At 41.9% G+C, this 22,753-nt stretch overlaps 5 protein-coding genes across 8 annotated transcripts in view; 3 read left to right on the forward strand and 2 right to left on the reverse strand.

Annotated features, from left to right (window-relative positions):
* Window positions 1–175: 175 nt before the first annotated feature.
* On the reverse strand, window positions 176–6,890 carry LOC110835647 (NHL repeat-containing protein 2-like). 2 transcript variants are annotated; one of them, XM_087354496.1, is made up of 11 exons: window positions 6,613–6,890; window positions 5,833–5,999; window positions 5,258–5,417; window positions 4,288–4,703; window positions 3,824–3,961; window positions 3,014–3,264; window positions 2,611–2,836; window positions 2,167–2,391; window positions 1,592–1,705; window positions 891–1,077; window positions 176–617 (listed from the first exon to the last, which is right to left on the reverse strand). In XM_087354496.1, the coding sequence occupies exons 1-11, from the start codon at window positions 6,767–6,769 to the stop codon at window positions 340–342; spliced, it is 2,319 nt and encodes a 772-aa protein (XP_087210622.1). In that variant the 5' UTR covers window positions 6,770–6,890; the 3' UTR covers window positions 176–339. The 2 variants fall into 2 exon arrangements, with proteins under 2 accessions (XP_087210622.1, XP_087210624.1); XM_087354498.1 differs by lacking the exons at window positions 5,833–5,999; window positions 6,613–6,890 and having other exon boundaries at window positions 5,262–5,426.
* Window positions 6,891–8,838: 1,948 nt separating this feature from the next.
* LOC147875129 (uncharacterized) lies at window positions 8,839–10,674 on the forward strand. The gene has a single exon (XM_087357074.1). The coding sequence runs from the start codon at window positions 8,839–8,841 to the stop codon at window positions 10,672–10,674; it is 1,836 nt and encodes a 611-aa protein (XP_087213200.1).
* Window positions 10,675–14,368: 3,694 nt separating this feature from the next.
* LOC147875130 (uncharacterized) lies at window positions 14,369–15,758 on the forward strand. Its single transcript, XM_087354524.1, has one exon. It carries the CDS (start codon window positions 14,479–14,481, stop codon window positions 15,478–15,480), a length of 1,002 nt encoding a protein of 333 aa, XP_087210650.1. The 5' UTR covers window positions 14,369–14,478; the 3' UTR covers window positions 15,481–15,758.
* A 403-nt stretch (window positions 15,759–16,161) lies between these two features.
* The window catches only part of LOC110835648 (uncharacterized), a 94,684-nt gene continuing 88,092 nt past the window's right edge, over window positions 16,162–22,753 (forward strand). Inside the window, exon 1 of the mRNA XM_087354511.1 lies at window positions 16,162–16,545. The gene's annotated coding sequence lies outside the window, so the exon portion shown is untranslated. The remainder of the gene's footprint in view (window positions 16,546–22,753) is intronic.
* Window positions 17,236–21,517, reverse strand: LOC110835643 (uncharacterized). Of its 3 annotated transcripts, none has more exons than XM_022076074.2 (4): window positions 21,386–21,517; window positions 19,989–20,178; window positions 18,853–19,049; window positions 17,236–18,376 (listed from the first exon to the last, which is right to left on the reverse strand). In XM_022076074.2, exons 2-4 carry the CDS (start codon window positions 20,171–20,173, stop codon window positions 18,186–18,188), a joined length of 573 nt encoding a protein of 190 aa, XP_021931766.1. In that variant the 5' UTR covers window positions 20,174–20,178; window positions 21,386–21,517; the 3' UTR covers window positions 17,236–18,185. The 3 variants fall into 3 exon arrangements, with proteins under 3 accessions (XP_021931766.1, XP_021931768.1, XP_021931765.1); XM_022076076.2 differs by having other exon boundaries at window positions 21,372–21,483; XM_022076073.2 differs by lacking the exon at window positions 21,386–21,517 and adding an exon at window positions 21,161–21,355.

The raw sequence follows: 22,753 nt of genomic DNA on the forward strand, positions 1-22,753 counted from the left end.
GACATTTCAGAGGTGCTTGCTGCTTCCTTCATCGTGGCCAAACTAAGGCAAATAGTGAATTACTCTTTGAATAATTTAACTTTGTGCTCACCCATGTCTAGTCCCCATAAAAGTGTTGGTATTGCTAAAGAGTTAAGGTTTGAAGCTTTGTCTCAGGCAAAGGAAAGATTGTGGCTGAGGGTACGTTTTCATAAACTTTATTTCAAGTTTCAACATAATACAGATATTTTTTATTTTATGCATTTTTGAAATAACATTCACATTTTAATAAAGCTGATGATAAACACAGATTTAAAAAAAAATATTTGGGTGGTTATAAAAATTAAGCATATGCATGGATTATGATGGTTTGTTATTGCTTGAAGATCGCGTTTGATACGGTCTGATCACGTGAGTGAAACGGTGGATAACTTTGGCCGATGCACCTTCAGCATATATGACAGTTCCAACGAAGCATAGTTTTTGCATGCTGCATTCTGAATGTTCGTGACAAACGTACAAACAATAGTTGACGGAGAAACTCGTGGTGGAAGTTTGCTTCTCCTTTGGAACAAGTATGCGCAGTGTCATCTCTCGTTCGTATTCCCCGCTAGAGGTTGTGGCTGACCATGACGTATCTGGACACGATGTGAGACAATTTTTACTTACATTAAAAAAAAACCAATTTCTATATTTATCTGACTAGAATATGAACTTCATTTATCGGCAGAGTGGAAATAAAATTCTATTGTTCAAAATGTACGAAGGCGGTTAGTTATGGCAGGATAAATATTTATTGACTAGAAATAACGTCCATGCCACAGGCAGGATTTGAACTGTAGTCGAGAAGGATCGGACAAGAATGTGAAAATATTCTTTAAATCATATGCAAGATTGTGGTAGGTCATTACCTGGGAGCTCCAGAGCCCATTTCTGAGGTGCACCATCTGTGAGTGTTAGGCCATCATCTAGTGCGACTGATAGAAACAGGCTGATTTCACCACCGGCAGAACTGATTGTTAGATCTGTTGGTAGCACTGTACCAGTCTTCTTACTTTTCACCTGTTGTTTGAGCTCTTGTGGCAGGAATATTTCCAGCTGCAACAAACCATCTCGTAACACCATCCTTCACCCGCTCACTATAAATAATGTACAATTTAAATTCCGTCCACATAAAATTGTTGAAAGTGGCCCAACGCTTCTGACTTGTATCGCAGAGATGCCCAGTTTAAAAATCTTATCTTGGACGCTGAATTTAATGACTGATTTTTTCATTGTTTCCCCCCCTAAATTTCCAGACAGCACCATTAAATATGGCAAGACTGCTCCTTTCTGATCCACTCAACTTCACTGAGCAGAGCCAACCTTTAATATCATTTGACATTAAATAATCACTGCATTTGATACAGCAGTTGTTAAATAACCTACCTCATCCAGTAACAAACAAATTAAATATGCTTTTTGTTAGAAATCACGACACCAACATGATAGTTGCAACAAATTAACAAATCTGTAAAGCCAAGACCGACAGGTTCAGAATTACAAATATCAACAACTTAACTGTGCCAAATTATCTCCACAAAACATGAGGAATAATGCAGCAGGTCCTTACCTTCTCAACTGTTTTATCCTCCAAGTGGACAACTTTAATGCAGTGGTTGTTAGTGTCAGCGACGTACAGTTGCTTACTGGCATGACTGACGCAAAGACCTCCCGGTTCATTCAGCTGCAATCGACAGACACAAGAGTAGAAGCTTCTATACATACGGGTGCCCCCTCAATATTAAGCCCAAAAGTTACAATGAAAACTTTTGATTATGACAACAAAATCTTCCATATGAGAGAATCGGGAACACAAATGACGATGCTTCCAGTGGCATTACCTTGGGCATGCCGCAGCTCAGGCGGTTAGTTGCGCTTCTTCACGCAGGCCTGGGTTTGCACCTAGGTCAGTCCAAATGAGAATTTGTGGCACTGAGACCTTAGGTTTTCCCCTGAAAGTGTCACTCCACCGTTGCTCCATATTCTATCATATATCATCTGGGGACTAAACAAAGGGCCCGTTACAGACCCAGTCCCACAGAGACATAGTCTCACCCCATCGCATCAATAACAACAGCGGTATCCTCTTCGTCATACAATCATTATTTTCCTGCCTTTGAATAATGAAGTTCTGATGACTGTTACCTGTACAGCGTCTGGAGTTTCATAACACCCAGTCTCGTTGCCTGGCTTTCCTGATCCCAGTACAGTTGTGCAGACGCTACTCTGTACGTTCACAGCCTTTAGTTTGTGATTGTATGAGTCTGCAACGTACAGAGTTTTGTTTTCGTTACACCAAGCAACACCCAGAGGGTGCTGTAGTTTTGCGTCAAACTGCTTTCCGTCTTTGTCCCCAAAAGCAAACAGGTTCTGAAAATCACCAAAACATTTACCCCATTCAGTTTATATTTGATACACAGGGAAAAAGGATGTGTGAATATCGTCACTGCTGCAAGAACTTCAAATCTCACAACAAATCAAATGTTCACGTAAAAGCATACTAAAGTATTTGAGTTTCGTTACGTCCCGCCGTCCAGCATCAAACTGCATTGCAAAGAGAATTTTTTTCATAAATCAGCTGTGACTTACAAAGGGACTTTTGTCACCCCCCACCACAGCCGACACCTTCCCATCTGTTAACGATATCTTGCGAATGCTGGAGCTCTCGCTGTCGGCAACAAAGACGGTTTGCAGTTCGCTTGCTACGGCGAGACCCGATGGCTGAGCTAATCCAGCCGCGTGCGGGTACGAGTTGTTTCGATTTTCTTCTTTACCGTTGCCTACGACAGCGGCACAAGCGCCGGCTGCGTACACTCTGAAACGGAATAACTTTGCTTTCAGTCAGGATAGCCAACATTTGAACATGGAACCTCCTGAATATAAAGTAGGTCTGCTAACCTCTTGACCTTGATCTTTGAGGATCTCTGCTGCATTTTATATAATGAACAGATATTAATAAGCTTAATATAGAATACTACCAGTTTCTACTTACTTCCCCTTCCACCATGTAGTGTCGTTGAGAAACAGTGCCCAGATCTGATGCACTCCTGCCATGGCAATTAGCAGTACATCTCTATCTGACTCTTCTAGAGGTGATGCCCCAGAAATCACAGTGCTAGACACCAGGCACAGATCCCATGGTGATGAGATCACCGGTTCTGTAAACTGCGCTCCACAGACAAGATCCGAACCTCGAACTCCTCTGGCAACGAGTGTTCTGACACGCGACGTTTGCAAATTTATCTGAAATTGCAGTACGTGTAGATTTGAGAATGCACTGCTCAGAACGTCAAAGCCCAACTGACCTCAATTGTGTGGGATTTTCTTCCAGTGTGAAACCAATAAGCCCAATTTCCTCATCATCAGATCAGACGGCTATTTCTTCCATTTGCTTTTGTTACGGCTTCACGTTGTTTGTTCCAAACTTGTTGCTAGCAAGCAGTCACAAAACAAAAGAGTACGCACGTAACGATACAGTGCTGTGTTTTCATCTCATAAGGCACGATACAGATGAATAAGTGCACATGTGTGACATCTGTTGGCTGTGTAGTGGACTAGAAAGAAGGCTCTTCTTAGAGGTCGTAAAGTTTCTGACCTGCAGGTCACCAATAATTTTCGTGTGAATTTTGAAAGTAGAACTGTTATTACATCTGTCAGATCCTGCAATGAACTGGTTTAGGTAAAGGAAATTTGAGGTTCTCTTGGTAGAGATAATTTTTGGTAAATGGGAACAAAAAACGAATTAAATACAGGCTGAAAAAATGGTATTGAAGTTTGAAAGACATCAATTCAATATAGTTACCTCTCTGACAGCGTGGTTTTCTGTGTCTGCGACGTACAGCAAAGTTGGATGGTGAAACACCACCCCTTGAGGACTATTAAATCGAGCATCTTGAAAAGTACCATCTACGAAACCAGGTTCATCTCCACCAATCACATGCTACAAAATATAAATTTGATACAAAATTAACAAAGCAATTGCATACAGTTTTGAAAATAAATTTTAAGATTTTTGCTCAGACGAGGCGTCATTTTAATCAATATCTGCAGAACTCAGTCTGATAAATCATTAGAGTTGCATTTACTACACGTAAGGCCACGGTGACAAATTAATGTTAAATTTCCTTATAAGGAATTGCCAGGCCTTGCAATTTTGGGCTCAACCATTTGAGGAAATTTTAAAAAAAATGTACAGTTCTGCAGTTTTAAAGTGACACGTTTCTTCTGTAGCAAATAAATACCAGGTAATTTATGAACTGCAATCACCTCAGTTCCGCCGCGTGTATTAAATATAATAATCCGATTGTGTCCCGTGTCGGAAACTGCCAGTCTCTCTAGACGTCTGCCATCCCGTGATACACTTAAGTTGTTGCTGCCTTTACTAATGCTGTTATTATTATCTGACTCAAGTTTCCTTGCAACTGATCTGTCATTATTATTATCTGCTCTGTTGTGTGCGCCTTCTTCGTCTTGTACGGTGACATTACTACATGCGACTTTTCCGGGGAACAATAATGGTCCCTTTATTTCTGGGAGAATGTGCAATGCAGGAGACGATGGTAACGTGTGATGAAGCAGTTGTTCGTGATTTTTATAATAATTCATTGCAGTCTTCACAAACTTGAACACATCGCTTACGTGTCCCTCACCTACTAATAGGAACAGCGCCTCTCCATTTGGGCCTGCGAACAAATCACAAGAAACCATCGGACTACTTAATTATTTTATATTCTGAAGTTATGCAAATTTTACTTTGGAAAACCAAAGAACATAACGTGCTTCCTAGAGTTCACTTGTTTGCAAGGACAGAGCAGTACCTGAAAACTGACAGATATAACATCATTAAAATTTTACAGTGTTATTAAGTTTTAATTTTGAAAATATAAAATATGTTTTCATTAAAAATTTACAGGTATATTTGTCCTGTATCCATTTTAAATTTCACATTACCAAGTCAAAAGCTTCTTCACTGAATTTGCCTGCCAAGTAATTCTTTCAAGCTTCGCTGGTGAAGGCAAGGGCTCCATGAATAACATTTGGTTATGAAACAAAATCCACATCTCCATTCATTCACGTGTTTTCAACCAGTCTCTGTCACGTCATCTGTGACTTTTGGAAGAACAAGTTTATGGAGCCCTGAGCGTTTGCTTATAATGTTATAAACGCCACACAGTACCCAAAAACAGAGTCGGGTTTACACTAAAAGGATTGACAGATAAGGCGTGTGCTGAATTACCTACAATGAGTAGTGTCGGCCAGCATGGGATACCGAGGTCTTGCCACATAATCCCCTCAGCATCGTTCACTACAGGGTGTGTGATGTTGTAACGCTGAATTGCGGCCAATATGTTTGCAGAGTCCTTCTCATTGTCAAACTTGGCACTGTGAACTCCAACCTAACGTCACAGGACAGAAACACCAGCGCTCCACAAGTGCTCTATTGATCTAGGTGTCACCTTAAAAATTTGGAGCCATAATGGAATTTAAAGACAGAATGGAAGACAGAGAAATGCATACAATAATTTGATCAGAAAGAAAACCACTCGGAAGACCCAGGTATAGGTAAGAAGATGAGATTGAAATGATCAGATGTGGGGTGTAGATTGGATTAATCTGGCACAGGGAGGCATTAGGCTGAAGCAAAGGGATTCAGGGCAGGAAACGTGGAACACATGGGGAGGGGGTAACTTGAGAGACGGAGGTCGAACCTCATCTTGTTAGATCATGAGTGCTTATCATAATTGTCTGTAAAGCAATGCTGCACTACTCAGTCAAGTGTGTGTTTTGTGTTGTTTCTCTGTTTTCACTTACCACCACCAGACCGTCCCGTGCTGAGTATCGCGTCTCTAGCTGTTTCAGATGAGGCAGAACGTGCATGCAATTAATGCAACAGTACGTGAAAAAATCCAGCACAACAATTTTTCCTCTTAAGTCTTTACTTAAAGTCAGGGGCTCGGATACATTGAACCATTCCAGATCTGCAAATGTATCAAGAGATTTAAAGTTTAACAGTAATTGTTCCACCTGACAAATCCATCATGTTAGTGTCGCTGATGATAACAAATTTAAGATATTACAATGTGCCTCCAATCCAAAATCTACTTATGCTAAGAAATCAATAAATCGAACCAAGATGGATATTACTAACCCCATGAACAATGTTTAATGTAAAGTAAAAGCATCCAAGTTTCCTAGCATAATTATCATAATTTTGTACAAATGTGTTGTGGTATAAGAAAACTTACCACAGTCTCATGACATCTTGATGCCAGTCAACAGAATAATAATTTTAAATAATTAACACTTTACAAAACCTGTTCAACCATAATCAAAAATACTGTCTGTTGAATGTGTGTGACCTACATAGCCCCTGTTCAGCTTCACAGGAGCACATAATCCATTCTGTTACAATTGTATGGGAATGATCGTTGCATACTTTGGATCCCCTACTCCAGAAGCAAGAAAAAAAGATGGGATTTAGAACACTCTAAATGAAAACGAAGTGCCTTACCCCCCAACCACCCCCAGCCATAAATGAAAGTAAACCAAATCAGGCGTTCCTCAACACATCGTAATTCTAACTTTACTCACCCCTACTGAAGTCACCAATTTGGATATCCATGCTGGCACACTGTTTGATGTGATCTAGTATAATTTCTTCTTGGTCATTCCTCTCATCTTGTGTTCCAAGAACATCAAATAGACGTTCACAAGCTGTCGAAATGGGGTCCAAGATATCACTTGCCATTCTGTGTCTTCTATGACGTTACTTTAATCGCCACAATAAATCACAACATATGTATCATATAAACAAAAATATTTATTGGTTTTTACGTACACTTTCTGCATCGATTTTAATATCGACTGTGTCGCAAATCGAGAGTCCTTATTTACACGTTCCTTTCGAAGAATGCGAAAGGACTCCTTCCTAGGAGGGAAATTTCTTTGCTGGTTTTAACGATCCCTTTTATTCCTAGTCCTAGAATAGATCACTAGGTAAACCTAGAGTACTGTGCCTGTGCGTTTCGGTTACATTCATTGTCGAACGCTGTTGTTGCTTTCGGTTGTTGCTTCCTCAGAAGCCTTTCCAGGCATTGGAATAGATGAGTAGTTGTTCTTGTCAAATCCCTTCAAAGGAAATTTCATGCTCGTGGATTCGAACATGTAAATGGGGACTGAGGTCCCCTGCATGGAGTAATCGAGAGATCGAAATCGGTCAACATATGTGTCTATTCAAACACAAACACATTTAATATTTCAATAAACTGATTAAGAACAATTCTAGGATTATTAATTATCGAAACAAAAATGTGAATGATCCCATCTCGAAATAATATAGCATCAAATAAAGTAATAAAAAATACACGAAGAATTCAAAACACTACACAAGGGAAAGAAACCTTTGACCTTGATGTGCGAATGAGTCCATGGCCGGAAATCGATGTATTTCAGTTGAGAAAACATCGTCTACAGTTGAGGCCTTTGTTTACGTCTTACAAAGCCCATCCAAACCGCTTTTCTTCCGCAACAGATAGGGTGTGGGAGCAAAAGTCGATCAGTCAAGACTCGCCTTTTTCCTCATTTTGCAAGAACCTGGCTGAGAAAAATTAATCCAATCCACCCCTCATTTCTTCAAAGATTCGTTTTAATAATATCCTTCCATTACCGCCTTCGTCTTCTAAGTGGTCTGTTTCCTTCAGGTGTTTTATCAAAATTTTGTATGCATTTCTCATCTACCCTATGCGTGCTACATGTCCCGCTTATAATTCTGCTTAATTTTAGTCACCATAGTAACATTTGGTGAAGATCATTAATTATGAAACTCATTATGCAGTTTTCTGCTCCCTCTTAAGTCCAAATATTCGCCTCAGACACCCTCAATCGATGTTCTTCGCTCAACGTGAGAGAGAAGTAGGTTCAAGCGATTGTGTCGGTTATGTTTTCATTCAAATTGAAGGCTTTCAAGAAAAATGAAGGCCGATACCGCGTCCGGCGTTTCATTCTTAATGTTCGTGCAATGGACTGAATAATTCCTTAAAGGCTAGAAACGATTCCATTTACACATACGACTCCCCCTTTTCGACCAGCTCTATCAAAATATCCCTCTTGTCTGTAATAAGACACGTCGGTAAAGACAAGGCGGAGCTGGCAAATTAAAGAGACGAGCAAAATGCATTAGCCGTGGCCAGGTTACGTTTTTCAGATGACGCCCACTCACAACTAATATTCTCACTCCGGAGCTTTAAGCGTCCACAGAAATTCATTTTCCTCAAAAGTAAGTCCAGTAGTTCACGTATTTGGGCATTTTCCTTTACTGCTATTGCTGTTGAGTTACAAGAGAAGTGCATACAAAATTTTGGTTCGAAAGTCTGAAGGAAAGAGACCATTTGGAAGACCTAGGCGCAGATGTGGGGTTGGTATTTCTTTTAGAAAATAGTTATGTCTTCTGAATGGTTAAAAATAATATATCCTCGAATAAGAAATATCATAAAGTGGCTTATATGTAATAATTAACATGTACGTATATGATGTTAAGTCTGGCATGAACACATCCGTGTAAAATAGAAAATATCACCATGGTGACCGTGAGAATGATAAACATTAACACGATATTTGTGGTCCAGTGTATTAAAACTTTGAGCTCACAAAATATGTAAATTTTGAATTAAAATTAAGCGTGAAAGTAATTTGTTCTGTTGTGACCAGGGGCTAAAATGTTAATCGTGTGTATCAGGAAACTTCGCGACTTTTCTGCTCAGTGTCCTTGGAGTACTGCATTAGACAGGCGTTGGGTTCTCTCCTCTGAAGCAGCGTTCAATGACTGAACGTGGCACTTTGCTCATCACTGCAGGCGCCATGAGGGCTACAACCGTTTACCTGATCCTGACTCTGCTGACTCCCATGAGGGCAGACAGACTGGCGTCTGCCGGTCCAGACAACTGCCTCGTGACATGCGTGTTCAGCGTCGTTCAACGTCACTTTGTCTCGGACCAACAAGTTCTTGTCCTGACGACTTCTGAAGACGACGAACACTTCGACCTTGTGCTCAGGAAACTCAACGAGATGTCTCTCTGGTCACTCCGAGTGTCAAGGCCAGGCTCAAAACCGCGAGCTACGCCTCAGGAATATTACGATAAGATCGCGAGTTACGTCATTTTCACAAGGGGTTCTGACGAGGTTGAAGGCCTGACAGACGAGCTGATGGGCAGCGCGGGGTGGAACTCCCAAGCGCGGTTCTTGGTCGTGGTGACCCTGCAGGAGACGACTCCCGAGCGGCAGGCTCTGTCTGTCGTTCGAGAAATGTGGGACAACGCCAGGACGCTGAACGTCGTGGTGCTGGTCCGGCTGGACTCGGTGTTCCGCCTCTACACCTGGTTCCCGTACCAGTCGCATCTGCACTGCGACGACGTTTCGGACGTCGTACTGATAAGCCACTGCAGTCCGGAGAGCAATGCTATGCTTGCCGGGCACAGAGATTTATTCCCAAACAAAGTCCCGAAGAACTTCCACGGATGTCCGATCACGGCTTCACTTCCTCACGATTACGCGCCTGAAAGATATCACATAAGCAATTTCTTAGTCCACTTTAATTTTACAGTCGATCTTCGAGTCAAAGACGAACGCGACGGATCCGTTTACGATAGGGTAAAATCGTCAGTTGATGATTTAACTTTCGGTTCGTCGGAAATAGCTTTCGGAGGCATTCCTCTCCTCAAGGGGATAGCAAACTTTGCAGATCATTCTTTTCCGTACTATGAAATTTTATACACGTGGTATGTTCCCTGCGCCAGACCATTGTCTCGCTTAGAGGCAATACGTAAAGTATTTACGGTGACCGTGTGGGTCTCCTTGTCGGCCACAATGTTCCTTGTGACTGTCGTCTTGTGGCGTCTGGGAAGGCGGCCTCCAGTATCGCCTGACTTCAGTAGCATCGAAATCTCGCTCTATAACGTGTGGGCCGTGGCGTTGTCGGTGTCGGTCACAAACATGCCGCGGACTTCCCGACTGAGAGTCGTTATTCTTACGTGGATCTGCTACTGTTTCGCCTTTAGCACCGTTTTCCAGACCTTCTTCACTAGCTACCTCGTCGACCCAGGGCTAGAGAAGCAGATAACATCTCTCGACGAGCTTCTCGAGTCGAAAATGGAATTCGGGTTTAGACCAGAATTGGACGTGTATTTTGCGGATTCGAGCAACTGGATCCACAGATACCTTCGGGGTCACAGGAAGCAATGCGTCGACACCGAGGAGTGTATGCAGCGCGTTCGCGATTCAGCGTCGTTCGCAACCATAACAGAATCGTGGACCGCAGGTCGGTACCTGAATCCTGCTGGTGGAGGTCCCGCCGTATGTCGTATGAATGATTTTGACACATTCCCCATCAGAATTGTGTCCTACTTTCGAAAAGGCAGCATCCTTAAGGACGAGTTTAATAAGATCATTGTTTCGATGGTGGAATCCGGGCAGATCGTCAAGGCAGACGACGAGCGATTACGCCGTTCTGTCCTGAGGTATGTCGGCAGAGGCGACGGTTCTGACGAGTACTTCGTATTCACAACGGCACATCTGTTGCCTGCCTTCTACGCTCTCCTACTAGGGCAGGCCCTGAGTCTGGTCGTGTTCCTGGGCGAGATCGCATACGACAAAGTGTGACCCTACTCACGGAACAGGTTGACCTTTTGAAGGCGAAGCCCTGAGGTTCTTTTGCTGGGGTTGGTTCATTATTGAATTGTTTGAAATGAACTTAAATGTTTGGAAAACTGGGATTACTTTTAAATATGTTTGAAGCTGTTTATATTATTTAAAACTATCTGAAGTATTATTAAATGTAAAATATTACGCAACGTACGATGTTTTTGAAAGACCAGTATTTTGTGGTGTTGAAGTGTTATTAAACGCAATTGAAGAAAGAGCCTTTGAGATGATTTTAATTTTGTTCTTGTCGTGGTAACGTCTTTTTAGGAAATGCAGATAAATACCGACATTAAGCCAGGAACTGTGTTTCTCCATGTTATCTGATTTTCTCGTTGTCTAATTCTTGCGATCACGTGAGTGTGGAAAAATGGAGCTTTCTTCCGACTCGAAGTCGCCCACATTTCATTCCCGTCTTTTTTCCAAAGCGACAAATGTTGAAGTACTCGCAAGAGTTGGCAACACCTTTGCTCCTAACTTCATAATATTTAGCAAAGACAAGCTAACAGTAACATCATTTCCGTGAACTATCTGACGAATTTTAATGAAATTTGGTATGAACATCTTACAGATAGACACCCTCACTTTAACCTCTTGGCTTCCTAACAACAGTAGTACCAACATGGCGAGAGCGCAACATTCTGAGGTGGCATCAGTTTTAACGACGTTTGATTTAGGATTCAGGAAAGAAAACCAAAATCCGGCCTCGTAATTCGAACGTTTTATTTGCGAATGTCGGGCGGTTGAAGTCACGTGAATCTCACATCCATTACGCTGATAGTCCGTGGCGTAGACATGAAACCTGTGATTTAGTAATTCAGAACGATTTAAAATTTCGAATTCTCATAAGTGTGTTTTGTTTTTTGTATCCATAGCAACTAGGAAACATAGCAGCTGCACTTCAACTTCTCGAGAGTATAAGAAGGCTTTCCTGCTTCAGAAGTGTGTATAAACGAGAACCAGGGCAGCAAACTTAGGCTTACTATAAATTTGGTGATATTTATTAACGTCTCAGGGCATCAGAGTTTGGTAAAAACACAATTATATGCACGTATTTGGAAACTGTAAGTAGTTAAAGCCGTGGCCTTTATGAATCTTCTTATATAAATTTTAGTCTTACAGAATTAATAATATTAATCAACTCTTTAAAGATCAGTGGTAACTATATTTACCATCTGCTTTAACAATCAGGAACTATGCATTTTGTATGATTCTCGCTGTAAACAGCGATTATTTCCTTAAACAGCGTTAACCAGTTGATCTTTGTAATGGTGGAGTGTAGTGTTTTCTTCGCGGTACGGACTGAATTCTTAAGTTTCATTTGAAAGAGCTTCGGCTCCAAAGGTTAATTAGCGTTTTAGTCGTATTATTTCCTTAAACAGCGTTAACCAGTTGATCTTTGCAATGGTGAAGTGTAGTGTTTTCTTCGCGGTACGGACTGGATTCTTTTATATAATTTATACGCTTTTCGGTTTCGTACGTGTAAATTACTCGAAGCATTTTGAAATGCTGTTAAAATGTTCTCGCTGCACGTAGCCGATCTCCGAAGCACTGGATCGGAATTGACTCAGTAAAGCATTAAGACAGAAATATACCGGATGCAGAGGTCGAGTGGTTGGCACTCCTGCTTCTTACTCGGGACATTCGGTTTCTCATTTTGCCATCTCCAATATAAGTCTCTCTTCGTTTTAGAAGCTGGGGCGTAGCTCAGATTGTGGGCTACATCTGTCAAACGAGATGAGTCGTGAATAATGAATTGGACCGGATATGCAGGTGTGGAGGGAAGAGGTCGTGGCTTAATTTAATGTACGACCACGGAGATTGGCTGGAGGGAGTGGCTAATTGAATATTTGTTTGCCTTCACTAGCTTTTAATACTAATTATTTTATCGACAACAGAAACACTGACTTTGAAATGTGACACGCTGAAGTCGTCATATATTTATGCCGCGTTTGAAGTCATTTTGTGTTCCAGGCGTAAAATTGCTAGTGTCTTGTGTCTCACGCCTCTTCAACTGTCAGAAATCATCGGCAGTGCGTATTAAACTGTCACTCCTTCTTCAGTGAGTGCGTATGTGAACTGACATCTGGTGTTACGTCTCAGAAGTTCAATATTTGGGGGGAACCATTCGCTTTCTACAGATTTACGTCGTGGGACGTCGTATTTCTTTTCGTGTTGTACGACCACACGCTCGTCGGTTTTTGTCTGGTACTGAGGTCGAGAAGTTGACGATACAGAACAGACAAACCTGCAGAGGTAAGGTGTGTCTTTCGAGTTATTTTCATAACACGCGTAAAATGAACGTACGTTTCCGAAACCACTGAACGAATCTACACAAAATTATGCATTTGTGTTCTACACCAACGTGCAGTCGTGCTAATTTAATTTAAGTTCGTGTCGTGATAATGTTGCGTCATATTGTGATGATTATAATTGTTTATTTTAACCGTCTAATCACAATAAAATATTTTATTAAATATTAAAATATTATTACTATAATTAACATTTAATATTTAAAATATTTAAAATATATTAAAATATATATTAAAATGATGCTCTTTCTATCGAAATGTTCGATTTACAATTAGAGCATCATCATTTTCATGACATGTTTCGGTTTTCAATGAACCATCTTCAGGTGTATAATCGATATAAATTTAAATGTAATATTCTAAATGCAATCCTTCGTCGTGTCGTTTTTGGTAAAAGGTAAGTTGATCGGAGGGGCAGAACTTTGAAGCCCGCGGTCTCGGTCGCGCTGATGTCTTCGGTCCACGTAGGACACGTGTTTGTCTTCCTTCCGCCCGTAAGTTAGTGACGCAGGCGAAACGCACGGATCTGTCCCGGATACTGTGCGGGGCGCAGCATTCCAGAAGATAAGTCATTTTCGGTCCATCAGCCGCTTTCGGTGTTCGCTGTGAGAATTAGCTCTCTCGATGCTTAAGAAATTTGCTTGGTACTGCAGGTGAAATGAAGGCCGTGTTACTCCTGGCATGGCTCGGGCTACTGCACGCCCTCCGCAGGGACATCTCGACGGCGCCGTCGACTCGTCTGGTGTCCTGCGTGACCGCGGTCGTGCGCCAACACTTCGTCTCAGACCGGACCCTCGTCGTTTCTGCCTCGAGAAACGAAGACGATCTCTTGGGCTTACTGGTCCATCACATCGCGCGCTCAGTTCGGCCTGTCGAAGTAAAACGTCCAGGTTCCTCGTTAGCAGAGGACCTCGGACGATACTACGAGAAGACAGGACACTACGTCATCCTGTCAAACAGCGCCGGTGACATTGGAGAACAGGCTGATCATCTCGTGGCGAGTGCGTCGTGGAATAACGAAGCTCGGTTTCTGATCGTGGTGACTTTGCCTGTGGACAGCCCTCGCCAGGAAGCGCTGTCCGTCATGAGGGAAGCGTGGGACGAAATGAGGGCCCTGAACATGGTAGTATTGGTACAGTTCGAAACAGACTTTCATTTTTACACGTGGTTTCCTTATCAGTCGGACAAACTGTGCGCGGACGTCGAAGATGTTGAGCTTCTGAATCAGTGGACGTGGGAAAAAGGAGGTGAATTCCTCAGCAGCGAACTTTTGTTCCCAAACAAAATTCCCAAGAACTTCAAGGGTTGTCCAATAAAAGCTGTCACTCCATATTACAAAACATTCGAAGCTAGATATTTACCAGAATTTCTAAAAGGCTTGAACTTTACTATTGAAATCGAGTCTAAATACTGGGAGATTTACGTCGATCTGGAAGTTGTGATCAGAACGGCCATGGAAGACGTGCTTCTTGGAAGGGCAGAAGTAGCTTTCGGGGCAATTCCACTGTTCAAGGACGCCGCAGATCTGGCAGACCCTTCGTTTGCATATTACGAAAGCAAGTACCAGTGGTACGTACCATGCGCGAAACCCTTCTCTCGCCTCGAGGCTATTTCTCGCATTTTCTCTCTGCCGGTTTGGGCCGCTCTGGTTACGTCGATGTTCCTCATAGCCGTCGTCACGTGCAGTCTGGCGCGAAGGTCCGCGGAGTCTCACGCCTACACGACGCCATCCACTGCGCTGTACAACGTGTGGGCCGTGGTCATGGGTGTGTCCGTGACAGAGATGCCGCGTACGTCTCATCTGAGGGTCGTAATTTTCCCGTGGATTTGGTACTGTTTCGCTGTCAGCACCGTTTTCCAGGCGTTCTTTACCAGTTACCTCGTCGATCCAGGGTTGCAGAAACAGATCACGAGCCTCGAGGAACTTGTTGAATCGGGAATTGAGTTCGGCTTCAGACCAGAAATTGGTTTGTATTATGAAAGGTCTCCGTACAAGGTACACCAAGACGTGCTGAAACTCCATACGTTTTGCAGACAGACTCATCTCTGCATAGACGAGATCGTCAAGACGGGCTTATTTGCGACTGTCGCAGAGACCTGGGCTGTGGAAAAGCACCTCAGTTCACTGCGCGACAGTGACCGCGAGCTGGTTTGCCCCATGAACGACTTCGACTCCTTCCCCATCAGGATTGTCTGCTACTTCGCCAAATCCAGTTTCCTGCTCGACACATTCAACAGAATTCTCGCGTCTGTCGTAGAGTCGGGTTTAAATATAAAGGCGGACAGAGTGCGTAAGGTCGGCGTGACCCTTGACAAATTTACGGAAGACGAGTACTTCGTATTCGGCACTTCGCACCTGATGATTGCCTTCTACGCTCTCCTGGTGGGCCAGCTCCTCAGCTGCGTCGTGTTTCTTTGTGAACTGATTCGCCACAAGAATCTCAACAGACCGTAGTCTCTCTTTCGCGACTTCGCCAAGACACACACATATTTGCAGTTCGTCTAAAGGAGCTCGGTGACTGATTTTATATCTAAAACTTAAGATTTTAGTTGCAACCCTTAGATGTAACTTGTATTTGCCAGAAAATCGTCACATCTTGATGATAATAGTCCAAAGAAAATTAAAAAAAAAATAATGAAATTTTCAAATTAATAAATGACTGTCTTCTGGGATGTTGCCCCTAGGCAACACAGAGTCGAATTACGAATTGAGAAGGTCGCGAAAAGTATCGTCCGTGGTCCATTTTATGGGTCCCTTCCAGAATTTGTCTGGATGATTTGTGGAAAATCAGAATTCTTCTCTTTTTTCGCTTGCGTATGTTTGTCATAATCGTTACCGATGTTGTTGTCCATTATAATAAAACAGCACTTTTATCCATAAAGAATCAATCACAGCAAAAGAAACATTTCAGCTGCATTTGATTTTAAAAAAGCCTCCAAACCACAGCGCGCCATTTGATTAGCTCGTCAGTGATTGGTTGGATGTGAATCCAATTGCAGTGCAGGAAGATTGAACTTCGCAGTTCAGTCCGTAGATGTCACTACGAGTTGTTCATATTTTCAGTCCGTGTAAGCGCGAATTCCAAATATCGGTGTATATTAAAATTAAATCACGTGGTTCAATAAATTCCAAGAAAGTAAGGATAATAATTGTTTTTATAATGTTATTAAATTATGTCTTGCAAAATGCTAGCCAATGAAAGAGAATTGCGTCATCACAAAATGGCTATCTCTTACGAATTTTGGCGCTTACAGATTTCGGTGGTGTTTCCTTTTTTTGTAAAATTTGCTAAATCTGACGGCGTTCAAAGAACATAGATATCGAGACTTTTCGTTATATTAAGAACTAATAGAACGCTAATTCGATTCAGTGTGTAAAGTGCAATTAAAATTCAATATTCTATAATTCAATCCGACAGTTTACAGTTTGTGGTTATCAAGCTGATCGTTTACTTCAGGAACATTTCAGTAAAATATTACTGGGCAGTGCGTTCTTTACAGAATCCACCAGGTTACTGCGGTAAGCATGAATTCATTCCCTAACCTATCACAGTACTAGGATATTGACTTCTGGTTCATTCTTTTCCTTGGTGTTTGCACCTCCTTTCTTTAAGAATGCCTAAGTAGTTTATTTATAGGTTAAGTCACCTAGTAAATAGATATTGTCATAAGAATATGAAAGTTTATCTTAAATTAGTTCAATGTATGCTGCACATTCATGATGTGTCCCACCATTACACTACATTATGATCTGAAATGTACAAAATATATTTTCTGTTCAAATCACAGATTTAATAAACATGTATTGGATTATCAAGTATTCAAGGCGTTCCTTTGGATAGAACTGTCATGCCTCTGAAAAAGGTTTGGGGCATTTTCCTTAATAACTTACCCAAGAAAATGATTTGCTGTCTAATAAGAAGTTTTTAAGGCTAGTGATGATTTGAGACCATGGATTTCTACGTAAATTTATAAATTTACAAAAGGTAATTAACTTGAAAACTGTCCTAATCCAAAGATCATGCATCTTGCATGTACCAACATTGCTCTCTGCTTAAACCACGACCCTCCATACCACATTCCGAGAACTTTAACCCGTCGACTTACGCCGTCATCACAGAGACAGAACTCTGACACGCCCTGCAGTCTCTGATACAGACATCACGGAAGTCGATTCACGACATGTTCATACTTTAAGAAAAGCTGAATATAAAGGACCATAACAAATGCTTTAATGTAAATGTTGTTCAAAGTATGTGCATTTATATAAAATATTATGTATAAAAGTTTTATGTATGTTTGCTGATGTAAATGCATTATCATGTAAGTTTTCTACAAAAAAGCTGTAAAGTAACTATCAAAAACCATGTTTACTCACGTAATGATCGTGGCCCAGTTTGGTGCCTTTTACTCAAATGTTTTAATAGCGGAATCTGTCAGACCTTGTAACGAGAACATCTTTTTTGTGCTATGCAATATCGCACGAATTCAGAATCTAGACGAGCGCTGGGCTCCGCTCTACGTTCGAGTCTGAAACACTTTTCATAGCAACAGGAAACTCAAAGAGTAACTTTGTCACCAGCCGTTACATGCAGGTGGTATATTGCGGGCTACTCGTTTAAAAAAAAAGCCTTTGCTTGTTCGTTGATATTCTGAGCACCAAACTTTGTGTGGACATTCTCGCTCATTTGAATGGTATCCTAGCAACCTACTGCCCTGGCTTGCAGAATATTTCTTTTTCTGGGTTTTTTAATGTAACTCTCACAAACTTTGAAAGAATGACTAACAGCGGTGGAATTGTTTCTTCTGAGCCCCTGAGGATTCAAGTCCCATTGTCATTTATAACCCCCCCCCCCCCCCCCCCCCCCAGTTCATAATTCAATCTATTACTAATGGGATAAAAAAAAGGTATTTTATTTGTTTCGAGCCATCAGTTTTGATAGTACCTGAAATTTTTCACTCTTTGGTTGTACCTGTAGTTGCAGGAAAATAAGCACCAAATGGGCGACTCATGACCATTATGAAAGTGAACATGATGATGCAAGAGAGCACCAGCCCACGCAGCCCCTATCAACATTTTTTGATTCGATTAATGCATACACTAAAAATAAGTACACTTGCAGCATCAATTCAGCGCACGACGTGTTGTACTTCAGCATGTCACATGCCCTGGGATACCATCACTTGAGGGGTAAAATGCTTCTGTAAGTTTGACATAAACGTCTTATGCTGGAACGTGACCTCGCGATAGCAGAAAAATGTCAGGGCAAATGGGCACTGATACGTAATGTTCTTAACACATCTGGTGTTTTCGCCCAGCGGCTCAAACCGGAATTCACCTTCCGCAGACACTGGAACAAGAACGGGAAGTTTATACATGCTTACAGCAGACAGATTTTGAATTCTTACTATCAAGCTTACTGCTACGGGGTATGTAAGAACTGTTAGGCTGTTCCGTAAAACTAAAGGAAGACCAACGCGCGCAAAACGAAGCACGGGAAGTGTCAAAGGTCACACACACTGAATCCATACAGGCCAGTGCCTTATCCAGTGTTCTGAGATATCAAGATATGACAAGCTGTTCCTAAGAAAATTTACAAAGTCTGATCTGAGCTTAACGTGAATCCGCCATCAATAACTCTCGGTGTAGACTCTGAATGAGGAGGGCAAGGCCCTACAAAAGGGCTGTAGTGCCACAGAGTAGTATTAGACTCTCAATACTAAATGTTAGTGACATCTGTGTGGCAGTTTTGGAAATGTACAGACAAACATGAGGCCACCATCTTGCGTAAAGAACGTGCAACTGTTTTACCATCACGATACATACTGCAGAGTAGTCTAGTGAAAAAGCAGATAATGTGGGTCGACTCAATGGTGTAGACTCCCCCAGCACCAGGTCTCACACTGAAGTGGCCATCAGCAAAGTTGCGAACGAACGGCAGTGACGAGAGAAATTCCGTGTACTGCGCAGTGTAATGCCAGTGATCAAAGTTGCCACCCTCTGACAGCACGTTGAAGTCGATGCTATAAACAGAACATCAGATCATGAGCAGGATTCTGTGGTCTTCCTCATGTCCAGGCAATTACCAGGATAAAATTGCAAAACAGATCATTCCTGCCTTGTTCCAAATCTTTATATTCATTCAAAATTCATGATTATCTGATGTCAGATGAACCTCTACATATGCAATGTTATGAAATAACCTAAGAATGGATCAATCATCAAATCATCATTAAGAATTAGGTTGCATGCCTATTCCGGCTCCAAAAAATTCAAGTGTGTAATTTGGTGTTTAAGGTACATGAATTGCGCTGCACCACACGAAATGCATGTTTTGTGTGACAGTCATGATTGGCAGATGTTTGTTTGCAAATAAGGAATCGTGGTAGCGCAGTCATTACAGTGACTATGGACCATACATGACTAGGGTTCAATCCCTGGCAGAGACAAAGGATTTTTCTTCTTGCCTCCTATCCAAAGGGTACTGGGGGTCCCTTCCTCAGGGCATGAACTTGACCTCTCACCCCGATCTAGCATCCATGCGAAGAACAAGCAGGACTTACATCTCCTCTCCCCCCCGTAGCGCCTTCATGGCATGTACCGATGACAGGTTTATTTATTAATTTGCTTTTGCTCTTTAAAATATCATGTTATACAAATAAAACATAAAAAATATTCTTTAGTGGCTCCATATTTGGTTGAAGTATTTTTGGAACTACTTAATATTGCTGAAAATGTTTGTCCATTTTGGTTAACATATTCTTCCCTTATTAAACATGCAAGAAAACAGAGCTACTTTAATTCACCAAATGCAGCCTCGGATTTGGACCGATCTGCGGGCTCGGGACATGCGCCCCTGGGTCTCATAAGAGGCATCGAGTCGGCTTCAGACATAAAGCCCATCGTGGTTCCAGAACTGAATGCACCTAATCCTAGTAAAGTACAATTAAAACTCCGCTTACAGGGTGGGATTGAGTTTCTTGTGGTTGCTGAAGTCTGCCACAAACTCCCAAATGTCAATTGGCTTTGAATTTGCTATTACAGCTTCGAAGACGACCTTCTGTGTCTGCAGTCTTAAGGTCAGATACAGGACCACACCCAGCAGGCACACACACAGAATTCTTTTCTTGAACCATCTTCTTTGCATAATGCCTGGAAACAACCGCTCTCACGTTAATACAGCTCTCTCAGAACCGTGCAGGTCGTGGGCTTTAAGCACAGATGAAATTAAAGTTTTGGTCAGGAACAACTCTAAAACATGCCAGTCACATGTGTTAGTGGCCTTTATATCCACTTATTGCAGGCACAAGCAACGGAGGGTCACGACCTATTTGCACTTGTATGACAGCGCAAATAACCTCAAAAGCTTTAAATTTTGATATGTGTACTTTCAAGTCATGTAAAGTCTTCTTGCCATTGTTTGGATACAAAGAGAAATTTGATATGAACAACAGTAACCATTAAGCACATTACAGATCAGGAAAGTTGTGTTTAATTGTAGGTTAATGCATGAAGGGATTACAGATTCTACCTGGAATGTACTTAATATAAAATTAACATTTTAAGATCAGCTGTCCAGAGTATCTTAACTGTTGGGTCTTTAACTGTGTCACGCCCATCTCCTGTATCTGCTGTAATTGTCAAGTGTACGGTCCCTGCCCTGGGCAAGTTACTGGGCTTTTACAGAATATAAAAGTTGATGTGCATATCAACAAATACGAGTATTAAATCCGAAATTTGGAAAACAAACATGAAATGAATGTGTTTTACTTGTGTTATGCATGCACAAAATAATGTATAATTTTGGTTTGTGTATATATCCAGGTGGCTTACATGACAGCCGGGTGTAGTAGAGTAGATCAGTGAAGCTGTCTTTGTTGACAAAGATATATATTTTGCACCATGACTATACACTACCCCAAAACATAACCTAACATTAGTATATGAAGTTCATATTTGTGTGATGGAATTAATGTGATTTCATAAAAAGTCAGCTGCTTTTAACTCTCGTTTGCTGCCTCAACATTTGGCATTATTTGTGTGTTGCTACTAATCAAAAACTTGTTCACCAAATCATGCATGCAAGAGCGGCACAAGTCTGGCTTCGTGCTCAATAAATCTGACCGGAACGTACAAAAAACCACTTTATGGTAGAGTAAGTTTTTAGGAACACAACACGATCTTCGTTTCTCCACTGCATCGGTGGACGTACGGCCGTGTTTTACGATCATCAGTAAACAAAATTGTTAGGTTATGTTAGTTTACAGCACGTTCGTGGTTTCGTAATTCTCACGGGCGTACGTCATGCGATGTGGTGGGAAGTCAGCACCATTCTACACTTTTACCACAATTAACGCACTTATTGGAAGGTCTGCAATCTGTCGATGTGTGTGTATAGTCACGCCCCTCAGACGCCGAACTGCTCGCTGCGTTCGAGATTAACTAAGACTCGCTGACTTTACATCGTGTAGCAGAGAACAGAGTCGATGCTCGAATCTGAAATTTAAAAAAGAACACGTCATTGGTGAGTCGTTCTGCATAATTTAATTTGCATTGTATAGCCGATGCTTTTGTTACTTTGCCTTTCGTACAGTCCCAACAGAAATGTGCAAAAATAAAAAAACAAGTAAACACACAGACTTCATCAGTTGATGTAGAACCCGCGAAGTGAATAATTCCATTTTTTGTTCAGATTCATTCGTTAGTGGAGCTGTCAGGTTCGACACGATATTTTCACTGAACATTTCGTGGTTTTCCTCAGTTCTTCCAGACAAATGCTGAGCTGCATATTGAAATAGGCCACTACCGCTTAATTCCACATACTTTTAGATTACGCATTTGCAAATCACCCTGTCGTTTGACGCTACATAACCGGTGCGATTGAGAAAGTGTCGTTAAATAGAAAGCCAATCAATGTTTTAAGCATATTCAGCGTAATTAGCTTGTTAGTAGCTATAATGTTGACATTCGCAGTTGAACTTTGAGCTGTTATTAGCGAATTTAGGATTTTTAAAATTTCTTGAACTCTGGGTACAGGAGAGACTGCAGTTTGAAGCCAATTAATGACGCGAGAGGCGAAGTGGAAATGTGACGAAAATGAATAGGAGATGTGGCAGGATCAGGACAGAGAGTCCGAGGAGTCGGAAGTCTGAAACAGCTGGCTCAAGGAAACATTCTCTCTCTCTCCCTCTCTCTCCCCCCCCCGGGGGTAGTACCGTTTCCCCCCCCTCCTCCCCCCTCTCTCCCTCCGGCCAGAACAAGGGATTGCTGTCAGAAACATCACGTGCGTTGCAAACACGTCGTTTGATGAAGGTGGCTGTCTTCTGGGCTATTGCGCCGTATAGTCTGGTGCAAGATAGCCGACGTTTCGGAGGTGCTTACTGCCTCCATCATCAACGATCACTTGGCTAACATTAGGCTGATAAAAAAACTTGCTGTCAGTCAGTGATAGTACAACTCTGACCCTGGGGTAACAGGCTCGAACCCCACCCCCCGATGTATGGGCTGCCCTGTGGCCTCTCGGTTGTTTCAGAGTTAATTCTGAACGATGGCAGGTAGGCGTGGCTTGGTCTGTGAACGCCGAACACCGAGGGAAAAATCTGTGAAGCTGGTGTTTCAAAACCCGTTTGTCTCTCTTAATTCCGACTCTGTTATCATAGAAGAACCCCCCGAGAACACGTCACTTTAACTGCTCGTGTTCAATTAACCGTGGCCAGTCCTACGTACA

This window comes from Zootermopsis nevadensis, unplaced genomic scaffold (genome assembly GCF_977971745.1).
Source record: "Zootermopsis nevadensis isolate Lab colony 2312 unplaced genomic scaffold, Znev_1.0 Znev_ptg000002l, whole genome shotgun sequence".
In the NCBI taxonomy this organism is placed as follows: Eukaryota; Metazoa; Arthropoda; class Insecta; order Blattodea; family Termopsidae; genus Zootermopsis; species Zootermopsis nevadensis.

Coding starts and splice junctions, on each gene's coding strand:
- LOC110835647 (XM_087354496.1), bottom strand. CDS start 6,769: ATGGCAAGTGATATCTTGGACCCCATTTCGACAGCTTGTGAACGTCTA. Junction 3,265..3,823: donor AAAACCACGCTGTCAGAGAG/GTAACTATATTG, acceptor CTGCAATTTCAG/ATAAATTTGCAAACGTCGCG. Junction 618..890: donor ATGGGCTCTGGAGCTCCCAG/GTAATGACCTAC, acceptor CATCGTGTCCAG/ATACGTCATGGTCAGCCACA.
- LOC147875129 (XM_087357074.1), top strand. CDS start 8,839: ATGACTGAACGTGGCACTTTGCTCATCACTGCAGGCGCCATGAGGGCT.
- LOC147875130 (XM_087354524.1), top strand. CDS start 14,479: ATGGAAGACGTGCTTCTTGGAAGGGCAGAAGTAGCTTTCGGGGCAATT.
- LOC110835643 (XM_022076073.2), bottom strand. CDS start 21,257: ATGATCGTAAAACACGGCCGTACGTCCACCGATGCAGTGGAGAAACGA. Junction 20,179..21,160: donor CTACCATAAAGTGGTTTTTT/GTACGTTCCGGT, acceptor GGTTGTTTCCAG/GCATTATGCAAAGAAGATGG. Junction 18,377..18,852: donor TTTCACTAGACTACTCTGCA/GTATGTATCGTG, acceptor TTCTTGTTCCAG/TGTCTGCGGAAGGTGAATTC.